At 40.0% G+C, this 17,339-nt stretch overlaps 1 protein-coding gene across 9 annotated transcripts in view; it reads left to right on the top strand.

Annotated features, from left to right (window-relative positions):
• Positions 1 to 5,478: 5,478 nt before the first annotated feature.
• ARHGAP29 (Rho GTPase activating protein 29) overlaps positions 5,479 to 17,339 on the top strand; it is a 50,231-nt gene continuing 38,370 nt past the window's right edge. For 3 of the 9 annotated variants that reach the window (XM_041421584.1, XM_041421579.1, XM_041421580.1), the window contains exons 1-2: positions 5,490 to 5,613; positions 8,204 to 8,549. In XM_041421584.1, the coding sequence (XP_041277518.1) occupies positions 8,288 to 8,549 (262 nt within the window). In that variant the 5' untranslated portion in view covers positions 5,490 to 5,613; positions 8,204 to 8,287. Of the gene's footprint in view, positions 5,614 to 8,203; positions 8,550 to 17,339 lie in introns of all 9 variants that reach the window. The other 6 variants (XM_041421581.1, XM_041421585.1, XM_041421583.1 and 3 more) reach the window with 4 other exon arrangements.

Here is a 17,339-nt window from a genome sequence, read left to right as displayed (position 1 = left end):
CTCTGAGCCACCATGAGAAAAACCATTCCAGCTTCCCCTTAAGCAGGTTGTGAGGTTACAGCTCCCTACCCCATCACAAAGTAGAACACTTGGGTTTGCCACCTTCGAGGCAGGCTGTACTTGCTCTCTTGGCAAAATGATCTGAGTGAACTGCAAGACCTTTAACCATAGGGGTTCTTTTAACCTAGATCATTTTGTCAGGGCTGGATTTAAACAATCATCGCACAACATTGGAGGCAGGAGAAGGAAGGAAGAGGCAAAAGCATAGATCTGGAAGTAGAAACCACTTAATCACATGAATTGCATTTGATTGCTACTTGAGAACCTTACGTACTCTCCCAACCTGAAATACACTCCCTGGCAGACAACTATTGTTAGAGGAAAAATGGGATGTATGTTAAAAATAGTTCTGAAACTACTGAAGATTAAGGGGTTTATTTGCTACATTTACTGTTGTGTTAATAATTAGTCAAATTTGGGAAAGGAAAAGTTTCTAACCACACCTGGGTGGTTTTTTTTTTTGGTTTTTTTTTTTTTTGGTTTTTTTTTTTTACCTGATTTATCAAATTCTTTAAGTACTAAATATTGTCAAGAAAATACAAATGAATTTTTCCTTTGAAGCTGAGAGCAGCAATAGCCAGCGCTTGCAGAAGGACTTCGTGTGCTCCAGAGCAGTGAGACAGAAACCCAGCGACAGCAGGAGTCCCTTCAGCGCCCTGCAGGCCGGCTGTCCTGAGGCCTTCCAGAAACTGGGTAACACTGTATCCTGTAATCGACTGCCAGCCCTTAATTCGAACGGCAAAGCCGACAGAAACTGCACCACGAGCCCCTTCTCCTTCCTGCAAGGCAAATCCAGCAGCGAGAGCTGTGCTTAGCACCTCTCCCGCTGCAGCCCTGCTGCCCGGAGCCCAGCAGAGCAGGAGCCGCCCGGCCGACAGCCTTTGGCAGGAGCTCCTGCAAGGAGTTCCCAGCCAAACCTCCTGGTCCCTGTAGAAACAGGCTGTTTCCCTGCTAACCCTTAATTGTTGGGCTTTCTCTGCCTTAAATCCTGCTGGTACTGGTAGGGCAGGTGGGGCTAAGTGAGCCAGGGTGGTAGCTGCAGGCCTCCTGGCTCCCACAGCAGCAGGTCGCTGTGCCGTAATTACTGTTGGTTAATAGTGTGTTTGGCAAGTTCTGGAAGTCATTCCCTTCATGCAGTCTTTCCTTTCATTCCTCACCACCCACTGCTCTCCTTGGCAATTGCTAGTTAAGGTGGAAGTTTCTTAAGAAACTGCTTGTTAAAAATTTGGAAATAGGGTGCTGTATATGCCAGTGGCAATCCTTTTCCCTGCAGAATTAGCAAATGGAGTTGTTCTGTGTCCAGTTGCATTTCTCTCATTGTGCTTCTGGCTTTGCATAATTTTTGAGGAACAGTTTAGGATGTTATGTTGCTCATCTAGAGCAGGGCAGGATGCCATATAAAAGAGGGAAGACCAGGGAATGAGTTTTAAATTAGGTCAGTTGATGTAACTGAAAAGAAAAAATCAACAGTTTGGGGCATCAGGTCTGATAATAACTGCTCTGCATTAAGCTAAAAACCAGCTAGATCATCTGAGAGAAAAAAACAGATAATAATTGTGAAATAGAGAAGAGATTAGTGGAGAAGAGGGCTATGAGCAAGGGCAGAGGTGAGTGAGTGAATATCTCCCATAGAAAGAGACCTCGTTCATCATGCTAAAAAGCATGGAGGGATTATCTTGGCGGTGAATTACAATGAGCCATTAAATAAAAATGTCATTATTTAGTACATGCTAAAGCTATGCATTTAATTTCCCTTGCTCATCTTTGTGGTCTGCCTTGAAGACTAGTAGTGAGAAGAGAGAGACGGCTGATCCCTGTGTGAGTGGCACATCTGCAGGAGATGGGGTGCTCCTGTTCTCTATCAGTTGGCTCTGCAGGTTCATACCAGCCCATAGTGGCTGCTGTAGTTTCACCCACATGGCTCCCCTAAGGGCATCTGCTGCACTGACTGAAATGTAGGGTGTTCTAGGAAGTGTGCATGAATGTTTTATCTTGATGGGTTCTCAGGTAGGTGGGTGGTATTTATTACAACCAAAAAGATCTTGTGAGAGAAAAAATAAATTATTTTATAAACCGTCAGTAGATGCAGCAGGGCAGGGGGAACAATTTTTTGAATTTTCAAAGACTTTAAACAAATAATTTTCAGGTTTGAGTTCTAGCTGTTCTTCAATAACAGTTCACTTAAAATATAGCAGTGGGCAGATTTTACTAAAAATGTCACATTATTTTCTTAAACAGAAACTGAATCTTGAATGGTTTTCCAATATACACATTATGTTGGCCTTTTGCAGGAGCCTATATATAAATTCTTGAAAATAAATGGTTTATGGAAATACTTCTTGAGAGGAGAATGTTGGAATGCAAGCAGAAGGTAGAAACTTCTGCCAAGTTACCTCTCTAAGTAATTAGTTAAAATTATTTAAAGTGATGCCCAGCATGGGGCCAGGTTTGGGTTTCTTGCAGTTGCTTCACTTGCAGATGTGGCAGGCAACAATAGCAGCAAATATTCAGCTCTGTACTGAATGCTTATTGATTGCAGTTACTGATCTGCTCATAATTGAAGTCTTCGAACTAGTCTAGAAAATCTGGCATGTACTTCTGCATGTAGATAGAATAGAGACAGTATTTTGAAACTGATTTCTTAACAGAAGTTACTTTCCCAGTTCTAGTTACATGAATGCTGCTGTCTAGAAATGTTTCTTCTCTAAACAATGATTGGAGGCTGCAACGTAGAGCAGCTTTCATCAGGCAGGTATTTCTTAGGATTTCAAAGAGACTTCTGTGTGAGTAAAGTAAGGAAGAAACCAGGAATTGAAGTTTGGGGTTTTTGTTGGTTTGTCTTTTTTAATTGTAACATAGATATGCTATGGCTTTTATTTCACTGTGTGCACACGCTCTATCAGGAAAAGAAACATGTTAAAAGAACCATAGAAGTGGCTCTTACAAAGTTGGACATTTCACTTGCTGCTCTCATGAAAACTTAGCATTTTTAATTAAAACAAATTCAATTTTCATGTCTCTTCTTGGGGACTACATTGTTGGGACACTGGCCTCTTATTGCCCCAGTCTTCGCTGTGAACTAGTAAAGGGTGACCAACATACAGCAGCTGTCAGACCATTAATCCTCTTCCCGCTTTATCTGCTGCAGCAAAAGTTGTGATGTACACCTGGCCTTTTTATGCAAGACATATTTTCTTGAAGGTGGATCTATTATTTCCATTTCTCCATTCCATTCTCCATTTCATGTAGTATTTTCCAAGACAGTTTAGGAGGCAATCAACACTGTACAGTCTGAGAGACGGTTGCAGCTGTTTTGTGCCAGATTTGATTCAGGGGGAGTGCAGACAATCTGTATTCAATTTAGCAGCCAAGCTGAAAATGAGGAGGGGAAAAAAGCTCTGAACAATGAAAAAGCAAAAGGACAATTGTTTGTTGTTTTACTTTGAGAAAAACCCAAAACTTCACTTAACATTCCCATAATGCAGCATGTGGGCTCAAACCCTTTTTTCAAAAGATGTTTGAAGCTAGGCCTCCCACAATGTAGAACACTTTTATGTTTTAAATCAAAAGTAACTGAAAAAAAATATTTCAAAAGCATAAAAGCATAAAAAACATGTAATCCTAGTATTTCTTTGTCACTTTCAATCTCATGTCTAGAACAGATTTTTTTTTTTTTTTTTTTTTTTTTTTTTGGGCAAATAAACAATTCACCAATAAATTTGCTGAACTCTTGTATGGGCCCAGGTTAGCTTATGTGGGAGCTGGCATGAGAGAGACAAGACTGTGGAGGGGTTGGAGCATATGAAGTGTATATGTACTTGGAACAGCTGAGTTTATTCTTTCTAGCATTTTCTAAAATGTGCCTGGGAATGGTGTAATTATGGCAAGATAAAGTCACTTCTATTTGCAAAAAGAGTGTCTGTAAGGAAGAGAGACTCTGCTGGAGCTGTAGGCTTCTCTTTTGAACAAAGGTTTGGCTCACCAAATAGTATCCACTGCTTTGTATTCTATCTATTGATAAGTATAGGAATTTCTTGTTTATCTTCTTTATTGTTTTTGAACACTTATCTAATGGTTTCAATGACTTTTTCCCACAATAAACCTTTCTTTTGCTGATGATGTGATTGTTGATTGTACTATTTAACCCACATTCCCTACCACGCTTCCTTGTTTTCACATTAAATTAGTTTACAATTGTTTACTCTGGCCTGATTTTGACACCTGCAGTATCGATTACCTGAATGATCAAAATCCTTTTGAAGGTTAGAGTATTGTTTTCTTTTTTACTTTTTTTTCCCATGCTTAGAAGACTTGAAGAATTTATAAATTCTGGATTTCTAAATTTACATCGCATGTAATTTAGAATTTTTCAAGGTGAAGAAAAGTTTTTGAACAGTGCTTAACATTGACACAAGAGATAAGAAATGTCACAACTTGTTTTAGTTTAGTTGTTTAGTTTCAGGTTTTATGAATTCCAAAAGAAATTTAATAAAATTCTTCCTGTAGGATAAATAATGGCAAATATGAAAAGGAAAGATGAAGGAAGGAGAAGATTGGTACTGTAACACAAAATCCTGCATGGAAGTGGCTGGGGAAGGAGGCTGGAGCAAGGATGGGGAAATTGAAGATGTAAAGCCTGAAAACTGCTAGGGTTAAGGAACTGGGCTAGGAATTCGGTGCTGGAGGCTTTGATACATTTTTGAAAGTAAGTCCCATCCCAGCCCTTGGGCATTGGATCTAAGATTGCTGAATTTAAATGGCCTTTTAATAACGACAAATAGAATGTGGGCTTGTAGTCCTGCCTCTGGAAGAAGAAAAAACTACTGCTGCCGTCAAGCACTGTGAGATGATGTAACAGAAGTCTGTAGTCAGGTCTAAAGGTCATGGTATTGCTGGGAACTATCTAAGTTTCTGTATGATGATGCAAATTTCTGCTTTACCAACTTCTCTTTCCTCTCAACCAGAAAAAGTGCATATATCTGCACATGCAACTAAATTCAGAAGATGAATTATGCCAAAATTTGGGCTGTCTGGGTAGCTGAATCCATACCCATGCCGGGGATATAGTCTGAGGTTGTATAGTAATTTTGTTACTGCTTTCATTTTCAACTAGTAGGCAACAGAGCTCATGCAGGAATAAAAGTGGGCTGAGTCCAGCAGAAAGTGTGTGTGTGTGCACGCGCACGTTACTCACAACAATACTGGAAGCTGCACAATTAATGATAAACTGGAACACAAAGCGTGGGAGGTTGAGCATGAGAAATTCATTCTGCGCTTTGCCACGGTGTTTGTGTTTCGTTGGCCAAATCACTTAAAAGCAAAGCCTGTTTGCTAAACACCACGGAGCCTGAATTTGGACTTTTCCTCCCTTTTGAAGCGTGTTGTGCGTACAGCGGTCGCTGCTGTGCGGCTCCCTCGGCGGCCCGGCTGCTGCCTGCGCTCGGCCGCCGCTCTCCGGTAAGCGCCGGCTGCGGGAACGCTGCGGCGGGAGGAGGGGGGGCGTCGCCTGTCGCCGCCGGGAGGAGCCGTGGGCGAGCGTGGGGCAGGGCGCCGGTGAGTCGCCGGGGGGACGGGGGCGGCTGGAGGGGCCCGGTGGCCCCTCCCGGTGCGAGTTTGGCCCCGGCGACCCCCACCGCCCCGCCCGGCTGTTCCCCGGAGCGGTGCCGGGCGCTTCCCCGCGCTCCCACCTCCGCCCTGCCCTGCACATCTGGCGGCCCCTGCCCGGTACCTGCTGCGGCCGCGGGGAGTGCCCGCCGCGGGGCCGTGAGGGCCGGGGCGGCCGCGGGGCGCCGGGAATGCGCGGCGGGGGCAGGGCGGAGCGCCGACCCCCGCCCGGGGCACCGGGAGCGGCCCTGCCCTCCGCCCGCCAGCGACGTGGCCCCTTCTTTGCTTTCTTTCTCGCTTTCTTTTTTTTTTTTTTTTTCCTTTCTTCCCCTCCCTACCGGGGAGATTGTGCTGGGAGAGCAAATTTTTGAAATATCTGGCGCTTTAGTTTTTCATCTTTTTTTCCGTCGGGACGGGCAATGGCTCGCTGTGAGCCAGAGGAGTCTGGAGGCGTTTATAACAAAGCTGGTGGATGCTTTTCGCTTTCAAAGCCAGAGTCTCCTGAAGAAATATGAAACACTTTTCAGTAATGAAAGGCATGTGTTCTGTGAGGGAAGCGTTTCCCATCTGCCTTGTAACACAGGAGGAACAGACGTAAGGGCTAATATTTACGAGGAAAAGGTGTTTCTTGTGCTAAGCTGCTAAGTTTTGGTTTTCGTAAGTTTTCCCCACTTAGAAACACTTTGTCATCACTTTTACAATTTTCAGAGTGGTGGCGTCATTGTAGTGCTTCTACAAAAAAAAGGCAACATTTCTAAAATAACACAGCTTTAAAAGCATGGACTTGTCACTGGAACAGGTCTAACACACCATGCTGCTTAAAAAGTTGACTCTGAAGCTGGCCAGACTTAAAAGAGGCATGTCTTTTAAATAATATGAAAATCTTTCTCGATATAAATAGATATCACACTTGTTAAGAGGAGAGGTTATGTTTTGCCTCTAATTGCAAGGCAGAATTGCAAAGTAGCTTTGTAGCCATGAGAATTATATGTGGGAACAGAAGAAACTTTCTTAAACACTATGTTTAATGTAAACCTCACTTCAATCTACTTGAGGTGTTTGGAATTGCTTAATTATCTGCATTATTTGTATAGTGTGATGAGTGTTCTTATACATACTGACTTTAAGCAGTAAACAGAAATTAGAGCAGTTAATTTGTGTTAAATTCTGAAGTTTTCTTCCCTCTCTCCCGCACACGCTCCCTGGAAGGCTTGCACATTAACTACAAAAACAACTGCTTTGACCACGTTTCCTCTGATATTGTTAAACTGCAAACAGAAATAAAGCAGAAATAATGGAAAAATAATTGAAGTGCATTAGAGTAATGCCTATTGAAATTCATAATGGGAGTGTTCAAAGTGGTAAAGGTGCTACTGCTTCAGTTGCTCTAACCAACTATAAACGTATTCAGGAGAACCCGTGTCAGCCTGTATTTTTTGGTTTATAACAACTCTTATTTTTAGGTAATTGAATTTGAAGATTAGCTGCAGATGTGTCTGCAACCCATATTAACTTTTTAGCTGTTGTGTTGCAATTCGGGTTTTGGGTTTTTTTCCCCTGTGATGTTTACGCTGTAGTGTAAACACTGGGAATCTCTCCTGGTGTGGAGAGAACAACAGCAGGCGTTGTGGGAGCTGCTGAGCTGCTGGAAGCGTACCTGACTCTGCCACCTGCAGTTTGCGTTGAAATGAATCGCTTAACCTGACATAGCAAAATTTTCAGTAGCTTTCTGGTTTGTTTGTTTGGTTTTTTTTCCTAAAGGAAAGGAATGCAGGTACTTTCTTTGTTTATACTCCCCCAAATTTGTGCACTTTTGTGGTGGAACTTTCAGAGCAGAGCAACATCATTCAGGATAACTGCACTGGGACTTGCAGTTGAACTTTGATACTAAAATATTTTTCATTCTCTTCATTTTTCTGTGTTTTTTTTTTTTAATTGCCTTTTATATTAATAGATAACAGGCTGAAAAGCCCACATAACTTCTTTGAGGATATTTTCCTTTCTGAGACAAACTGTGATAGGCCATGGTTTCTTGCGTGGCGCACTGCACAAAGAAAATTCATCCTATTAGATCAAGGCTGTGTATTATCTTAAGAGACAGGATGCTGAATACAGCTTGGTGGCTCATGCAAGAGGGGGTGTTGATCATAGTCTGTATCACATCAAGTGTTTTTGTGATTGTATTCAGTTGAAGTAACATTTCATAGTAAAGACTAGGTCTTGGTAAATGTAGAGAATGCAATTTCTAAATATTCATAGAAGAAACTTCTCATGAAATAAACATGCATCATGATTAGGTTTTGAAATCATTTTGGCATGGCACTGATTTTTTTTTTATCCAACAATCTCTGTACAAATTTAAATAAGTTCAAATAGTCAAAGCCTTTATAATACTCAGTTTAGCATTTTTATGTAAAGCAGTATCATCTCAAAAGGAATTTTGGCTCTTGTTGGTACAAAAGTACCACTTCACTTATATTTCTATACTAATCAGCGTTTTTCCTTCTCTTCCACCTCTTCTCCCTCCCCAATTCTTAAGGGTTTCACCTTTGGCTTGTCCAATGGCCACCAAGTGACAGTGAGTGTTGACTGCGGGAGCTCTCCAAGCACAGCGGCTGCTGGGATGTTGCGGCAGAACGGCGGAAGTAACAAGCGTGGTTTGGGATTAGCCCGCCTGTCTACCTCCAACTTCTTCACCATCTCGACTGCAGGAAACTGGGGAATGGGGCGCAGCACCAAGAGCAGCTCTCTGAGCAGCATTAGCTCCAACTCTGACTGCTATGATAATCCTGTTGTGGATCCAGAATATATCATGCAACTGGTGAACGATGTCAGAAAATTTGCAGATGTGCTACTATATTTGAAGGAAGCCTTTCTTTCAGAAGGTGTGTCAGTTGTTCTTAATTCTTAGATTTTCTGAAACTCTTAACAACTCCATTTGTGTGTTTTAACTAGTATTTGCTGTGGTTGTTTCCCCCTGCCCTTTACCTTCATCATTTACCCTCCCTTCCTCTTCCCTCCCCACCCCCAACATGGTGATTACAGGAAGTGATGGTTTTTAGTTTGGGTTCTGCACTTCCTCACCAGAACAGTGCAATCTGTTTCATAATCATAACAAGGGAAAATAAGCTCTTAGTAGGCTGTCTAGGCTGATGCTTAAATTTGTGAGACCATCGACTGATTAATTTTTTAACCACTTGAATGGTTAAAATGGTTTTTGTAATTACAAACAATTCTATTACTGTTTTGGTTGTATTTCAGTTTTCTAGGCTGATTTGGTTTTCGAAAGTCTTCCACACTAGTAGTTTGAGTTTTAAGGTAGGATATAATTATACTGTCTTCCTTTGCAAGTGAAGTATTTACTGTCTTCTGCCAGCAGGTGGAAACTGCAAATTTTCTTGTTTGCAGGAGGTGTGTGTTACTTCCTGTTCCTTTTGGGGCAATACCAGTAGTCCGGTTTTGGTCATCAGCATTTTATCTGAATTTTGTGAGATTAATATCTGAACTGACAGCCAGAGCAGTTTTGTGTAAGATGTCCTGAGTGCTGAACATTTACAGTCACCTCTGTATTCAAGTGAGTGTGCACACAGCTGAAATACTGCTGCTAAAATGTGTGTGAACAATTCTTAAAAGAGCAATAATTTAACACTAGTGATTGCAGAGCACACAGGATGAGCAGAGTTATTTGTGAGGTTGGGTGTCTGGTGCCTACTGAGATTGAAATGGGCATCCTGTAATAAAGGACTGTCAAAACACTGAAGTGTTCCCATTTCCATGCAGCAGTAGTTAACTACTTATCACTTTGAAATTTTGAGCTCAAAAGATCCAAAAAACCTAACCTGGAAAACAGGAGCTGTAATTTTATTTTATAGTGTGGTATAGAATTAATTTGTGAAACTGTGTTGTCCATTTAAAGGATTTGTAATTTATAAAGGAAAGATGTTTCTCTTCCATAGTTGGGAGTTTTATTTTTGACCTTCATCCCCATAATATAGTGAGCTCTGTAGTGCTGGCCATGCTTACTGCTGGCTGGAGACAACCTCCTAGAAGCTGCATAGTTTGGTTTGCATTTTCTAATGTTTGGAAGCATTCCCAGTTGTCTCTCCAAAACCTAACAAAAACTTACCAAGGTGGTTGAATGGACTTCTTGCACATAAAATTGTGGTTTGCAATGCTTGCAGCTTACCACCATCCTGAAATTAGTTACGTCAATTATTAGAAGATGGAATCAATTGCAGGGATAGGAAATTAATTTCTTCCTTTTTGGAAGGGTAAACATCAGTGAGTATTTATATTTGCTTGGTAAGCATGCCTAGAGATCCTGTAGCTTCTAGCTATTGTTCTTTCAGCTTCTGCATCAACTGTTAGTTGTTGTGTTGCTTCTCTGGCAGATTTGTCTAAACTCTTGATGCACAGTAGCTTCAGGTTTGACCATGTGGCTCCCAGTTGTCCCCATTCTGCTGCTGGGGTCCTGCAGTGGTTGGCAGCTGATTGCCAAGGGTGTGTGCCTTCGGTGTCATTCATACTGTCTGGTACCCTGTTTGTGGTACCTGGGCTATCATAGAAGAGCCCAGCAGTTACTCATCTGTGGTTCACTTAACATTCATCTGATGTAGTGATCCAATCTTGGATGACAAATCTAAGAGATTTTGGGTTATAACATGTGTTTGTCTCTAACCTGGAGCATGAATGCCTTGGGATTACAGACTTGAACTGTGTTTTCTTATGGTACCAATGTGAGTTGATTTGTCTCATGAAGAATAAGTTGAAATCTCTTGAGGGGAGTATTTGGTCAAGGAAATGTTTCATAGATTTCAAGGCTACTTCTCTTTGCATTCCTTATGGCAACATGATTTAATTTCTTACAGCAGTCTCATTGTCATAATGCTGAATAAATTTTTGATACCCATCAAACAAAGGGAAACCTAAACCAACAACCCAGCCAAAGCACCCCAAATGAGCAAACAAAACACTCTGAATGTAACTGTAGAGTTTAAAAGGTTGACAGCTGTTTGGACATGAGGGGGCTGCAGTTGTCTCTTGTGTTGAGTGAAGTACCAAATGTTCCATACCCTTCAGTTCTTGTTGTCCTTTAGACCTTGTACTCATTGGATGTATCATTCTCTTATTAGTGATGCAATCTGGGAGTCACTATAAGATCAAGATACTTTATTGTTGTTTTCATTGATGGAGAGTTCTGGGCATTTTTTGAACCTAGGTCAATGAATCCAGTGCTGTTGCTCAAATTTTGTATTTAATTCTCCTCGATGACGGGCTGAAACGGTAGTGGTGGTTAGTGCAACTGGTGCAGTTAGTGCATCAGTGTCTTGGACCAGTCTTCAGCTATATTTCCAGATGAGCAGGATTGTCATGTAGCCACAAGGACTAGTAAGGAAAGTTGTTGTCCTTGTGTTTTTGTTTTGAACTGCAAGGTTGTCTTCAGTTGTAGCATTTGTACTTTATGTAGTTGGAGATAAATTTATGGAGAAGTCTCAAAATAAGTCTTCTTTCTTTTCTGATAAGAAGAAAATGAAAACAATTCCTGCCTGGAAGGCCAGACCTGAGATTGTATGTTGAGCTAGTACCTAGAAAACTCAGATAATTTCCTATAATTTGTACTGTTCTTAGTGCTGTTCATTTGACTGCTCAGTTTTATGGGTGGCATTGTTTTCCTGGTGTGCCCCAGGTTTACTTATTTCCATCCTAATGTACATCCCGACATGGCTTGAAAGCTGGTGAGTTTTCTCTGTGCTTTGAGTTCCAAGAGTAGCATTTCAGCTATTGGCTGAGAGTGTGAGAACTTTGTTGCCTGCAACTTACACCCCTCTTTCCAAAGGTGGGACACAGAGGGAAGTACCGTATCAAGGCTGGAGCCAATCTCTGATTTTCAGAGTAGTGGCACTCAAGATAAAAGAAGTAACTTCCTATGGTAAAAGCAGTTTTAGGAACTGAGAAGTTGTTTGATTCCCATGGAGACCTGCTGAGGGCTTAAAAGCCTGACCACAATATCGAAAATATTAGAGATTTTGAAGTGTATGGGGTATATTTAAGGTAAATCCTGTAAATTGAAGAGGTTAGTTCTTGTCCCAAACATGCAGGACTGAACTCTTACAAACTTGTGTTAGAGAATCTACCAGTGCAAAAAAACATTGCTTACTGCATTGATATGCAAAGTTGAGAATCTATTTAATAGATGTTTATGTATGAGGTTGGTGACTACAGTCCAAGCTTTTACTGCATATAATAAATTTTACTGTTGCTTCAAGTAAATGATGTTACTTGTGTGGTCTTTGCTCAGATGAGACTCATTTTCTCAGGTGTAAAAAGACCATACAAAAGAATATTTAGGACATGGTAAAATATCTTCTAATTATGAACTGAAATTAAATACTTAATCTTTAAGCAGTACATAGCAGCTTTTGCTTGTATTGCATTAGAGAGGGAGAAAGCATTCCTGTTTCCCTGCTCTGGAGGTACTTAGCTACTAGTTTTGTGACATCTGCTCCTTTTTTTTTAGGAATATAATGTATGCCATAAGGTCTGCCCTTGAGACTGTGGGAAATACTGTGTTTCATTATGAATAGCTCTAAGGGTAAAATTTGCATGTGGTTTAAAAGTGCAGGAATAATTACATTTTAATATGTAGTCATCTTGATTGTACTGTAGGATATACTTCGGAATTTTTGCTTACTTTATCACAAACTTTGATGTAATCATCAAAGTGTGATATTGTGTCCTTCATGTGGGTAATTGTGCATCCTTTTAATGAGCAAAAACTTTCTTCAATTTCATCCTATCTTCAACAAATGTAAATTGTAGTTCATTCTAAAATATTAATACACTTTTTTTTCCCAGGTATCTTAGAACCAGAGTAGCAAGATAAAGCTATTATCTTTCATTACAGATTTCTCTGCGGATCAGAATGTGTCTGATTTTTTTTTAGAGTTTGATAGATTTTTTTTTTATTTGGGGTTTGGTTTTTGAGTGTCTTTGTGGGGGTTTTTTTTGGGTTTTTTTTTTTTTTGGCTTTGGTTTTTGTTTTGTGGTTTTTTTTTGTTGGTTTTTGTTTTGTTTTGTTTTTTTTTCTAACTGAAGCAGAGTCAAAAGTACTGCTGAAGCTGGAAGGCCTGGTCAGGAATGTTTGCATTCTCTTTACAGTAGCACCAATACTTTCAAACGCATCAGGAATGCTACCTAACTTGAAACCTATCAGGTTGTTATTTTTGCAGGATAAGATATTCACCCCAGTGGGACAGTTCTAAAGGTGTCTCAAGGTAAACAGTTTCCTCAAAATGGGGAACTTGTAATCTCTAGTGACTTCAAAACCTTCTTTTAGCACGACAGAGATTGGTGTTAATCACGTACTACACTAAAAGCCAGAAGCCATTTACTGAATACAGTGCCTGACGCTCAAAGGTGAATGATTTCTCTTCAGCCCTTCCTGACTTGATAATGTATATTGTCCCTATTTTTAGTATGATTAAGGCACTGCAGTATTTTTAGCATTTCATTTTTTATTTCCTTATTTTGTTATAGTCTAAAATACTACTGCCCTTTTTTCTGAGACTATGTACTTGAAAGTCAGTTTGTCCTGTTTTGCTAGGGAAATCTGAAGCTTATTAGTTCCTACAGTGAAGATTACAGATTGAATTTATGATAATTTTTAATATTGGGTGTAATTTTGTAATTAGGTGTTGTTTGTTCTTTATTCCAATTTTGATGTTTCTCAGTGAAAGGTGCTGTCTTTGATACACCTTAAACCAGATGTATTAACCTGTCTAATGACACCTTATACTGAAATGCTTGGTAGGTGGGCAGACTGCTCTAAACAAGGATCTGATGAAGTATTTACTTTTCTTTGCAGTTTCTGGAAGCAACATTTGGGAGAGTTTTTTATATTTGCTTTGATTTGAGGGCAGTTGGACTAGTTTTTGTGGAAGATGGTGCTGGTTTTCTGCTGGGTAGTATTTTGTTTGATAAATAAGAAACTTTTATGAGAGAAGGGAAAGGAAAATGTAAGGGTAGTTAACTTTTGGGAACTGTGAAAACATAGTGATTATCAAATGTGTAAACAACCTGCTTGTGAATTATTAAATGACCTTTGAGAATTGCTAGAAAAAAACAGAGGAATCCATGTAATAGGTAGCACATTGTTTCTCTTCTTCCATGTAGCACAGAAAAAGAAGGAAAACAAAGTGTCTAGTAACTAATGAATAATATTATAGAATTAAAAATAGTTGAGGATATTGAGAAATAGTCTAAAGTGGAATTTTAAGGTTTATCACTTCTAGAATCTGTCAAAGTGGAATATGCTTGCAGTATCTGAAGAATAATTTTGTGATTTATTATTAAAATATAATTTTTGTACTTTGTAGCTCTATTCAAACTTGATCCACAAGGAACTAACTGCATGTTTCAAATGCATTTGCCTGTAATAAGATTGTTCATCCTCTTGCTGAACCAAATTAGATGTTAAAAGGTGAATTCTGACAACTTATGTTTGCTGCTTTGGATGTTATGATTTCCATGGCAGAGTTAGCAGAAGTGCCTGTTTGAGCCTCAGTAGCAGGGAGGCCAGGACAAAACCAGGCTGGGGCAGCTGCAAGGAATAACTTAATGGGCTCCTGCAGAAATTGCCTTTATTTTCCCCTCTCCATCAGCAGCTTAATTGTTGATACAGTTCTGTAACTGTTTAAAATCCTCAAGATGCATCTAAACCTGCTATTTTTTTATTATAAAGCTTGTTATGCTTGGGGTTTTGTTTTAAACATGCTGATAATCTATTTCCACCGCAGTTTACAAAGAAACTTCTACATGAGCTGCTGTGATCTCACAGTTTCTCCTTGACACTGGTGGTAGTTCTCTGGTGACTGCATAGCAAGCCAAGTTTTGGGGGCAGATCTACCTGAAAACTAGTCCTAGGAAGAAAGGAACTAGTTTTTAGCTGGATCAGTTCCATGAGCTGGCTGTAAGGTTGTACTGATTGCCAGCAAAAAGGGAGAAGGTGGCTGGCAAAAGAACAAGGGGCCAGAGGTTAAAGTGGCACAAGACTGTAAGGCTTTAGGCAGAGTTGGTGTGGCCCTCCAGTCTGGCATCACAGCATACACTGCTAAAACCTGTATTAATTCTTTTGTCTCCTTTGCTGAATGCTAAGTTTGACAGGGGTATATGAAAGGTGGGGTGGTGGTGGGGAGAAGAGCAAGCAGAGGATGCCCTTTGTAGATGACATATTAACCAGTCACCTTAGCACTGAGCTTTTGGCACACTTGAATTTGACAGTCATCTTCTAAAGTTGCCTTTCTGAAACCTGCTTCTTACATGCACGGTCATATCTGCTTCCAGTCTTTCTGACCTGGAAATTCCTTAGTACACCCTTTCACATACCTCCAAGTAGTAGTCACTGCTCAGTAGAAGTTCTATCAATCTGAAACTGAAATTGTTCTTTCACAAATCTGAAATAGTCTTTCAAGCTAGAAGATGTGAAAGGTATAAACAAGGATAAGAACAAAGTAAATAGTTCCTTAAATTTTCTTTAACAAGTAAAATTATCGCTAAGAACTGAAAGGTGATAGTAGTGACTTCAAGAACTTGTTGTGAGTTTTTTAATGGCAAAACTTAGAGGAAAAAAATTAGGCTGCTTCTTTTAGTGTAGCTGTAGGACCACAGCAAGCCAGAGACCTCCTGGTCATTTTCCCATGCTTCCTTCACTTTCACACTGTCATTTTCTGGTCCCTCTCTTGGACAGCAAACACGGAGATCCCTGGCCTGAGTCATGTTCGTGTGCAGTTTCCTCAGAGTTGAAAAGCTAGGCAGAGAAAGTGTGATGTACAGCCTGGATGAACACAAACCCACAGCAGTGTAAAAAAAGGTATTTTAAAGTCAGTTTATGGGAGGCAGGCATAGTTATGAACCTTAGGTTTTCCCCAGGAACATTGCACTTAATCTGGGAGAGCAAACTTCCCACCTTTCTTTTCATTTCACTCCAGATAATCCTACAGTCTGTTTTGCCCAAGCCTCCTGTTTACTGAGTCTGCTGGCTGCAGGCTTTAGTTAGGGAGTCTTGGACTTTCAGACACTGTGAGCAGAGCCAGAGGAGCTGGGTATTTTGTTTGATTTTACAAGTTTGCAATGGTAGTGCACTGCTTAATTCATCTGCAGTCATGGAACAATTCTTCTATTTCCACTATTCTGAACAAGAGGAAAAAACCAACCTCCTCTTGAAGTTGAGTTCAAGCAAATCTGCGTTCTTCTTAGTCAAAGTGTAAGCTGCCTGTTAAATGCTGGCTGCTAATGTTGGATAGTAAATGCTGTTTCTTCAGTTTCAGAGAAGATTGAAGTTAAATAATAACTTAGTGGACCGGGAGATAAGTTTGTGGCTGATAGTACTACCCCTCCCCCAGTTGCATACTCCACATTCCTTCAGAACAAATGTTCACTTGTTGCTATAGTGTCTAAGATCAGCAGTCAGGAGGAGGGGATGTCTTGAAGGCTCATGAGTGTTTAAAATGTAAAATCAACCCTTATGTGCAGTCAGATATTTTGGTTGACTTAAATAATTAGCATATCTTTCTTTAGGAAAACTCTGAGCTATTTATAAGACAGCACAGGCTTTTTTCTTTCTTATGTTGCTTTTGAAGTGCAAAAAAAAATGCAGTACAAGGAAAAACTTAATTCTTACTCCTTTTCACATTTCTGATGTACAAAAGGAGCTCAAAACACTTACAGCCTTAGCTGGAGTGTTAATTAGAATTAGCTTCCCTTTCCATCACAGCAACTAGACTAATGGAACTGCAATGACAAGATCAGCAAGATGAAAGGTCCCTAGTGAGGAAGAGGATGAATAGTACTATTTTAATTTTTGGAAGTAAAACTAGGCCTTTCAACAACAAAAATTCTTCTAATATAGTTTACAGCTTAAGGAGCAGGAACACTTCCACCAAAAAACAACTTGTATCTCTCAAAGAACTCTGTCATAACATCTGAAAGATAAGAATTGACCCATATTCAGTCTAAGTCTTGTGTTATAAACAGCAATTCCCATGTATATGTAGGAGCTCTTGTGTTAAAAACAAAACAAAAAACAGTTGCCACAGATGAGTTTCCCACTCTTGGCAAAATGTTATAGCAGATGCACAAAAATATTCAATTCTCTCATTTTGCTCATGCATCAGTTTATCTAAGTTGCAACATAAAAGAAGAACATCAATACAAATAATTTTTGTATGCCTGACAGCACAGAGTTAACAGTTGTCATCTTAATGATCTTGACTTCATGAAGGTTTCATGGACTAAACCATTCCTTTTCCTCCAGTTTTGTTGGAAGTGTTTGTTCTTCCTATTTATGTAGCTAGGTCACAGAACTGAAGCTGACATGTTGCTTAATTCTCAGCAAATGTTCATCTAATCTGACAGTTCTAGTGATTTGATTGTTAGAGCTAATGTCTTGGTAATGGATTAGAGTTAGAACAGCATGGCAGGGTAGGAGATTTGATACAGAGCTTGGACCTTGATTTTTGTACATAGCTGTTTCCCTTTCCTCAGGAAAATAGGGATTTTATGGGGGTTTATTCCTTTGTCTGCCTAAAATGCCCTTTTTATGGAAGACGGACGTGACTCATGTAAGGCTGTAGAAAATACTTACATGTGAGTTAAACGTTCATCTTAATGGCATTCGT

Source organism: Onychostruthus taczanowskii, unplaced genomic scaffold (genome assembly GCF_017590055.1).
Source record: "Onychostruthus taczanowskii isolate IOZ18803 unplaced genomic scaffold, ASM1759005v1 scaffold7, whole genome shotgun sequence".
Classification (NCBI taxonomy): Eukaryota; Metazoa; Chordata; class Aves; order Passeriformes; family Passeridae; genus Onychostruthus; species Onychostruthus taczanowskii.
The sequence above is the reverse complement of the archived record's forward strand: the minus strand, read 5'-3'. Positions and strand labels throughout refer to the sequence as shown.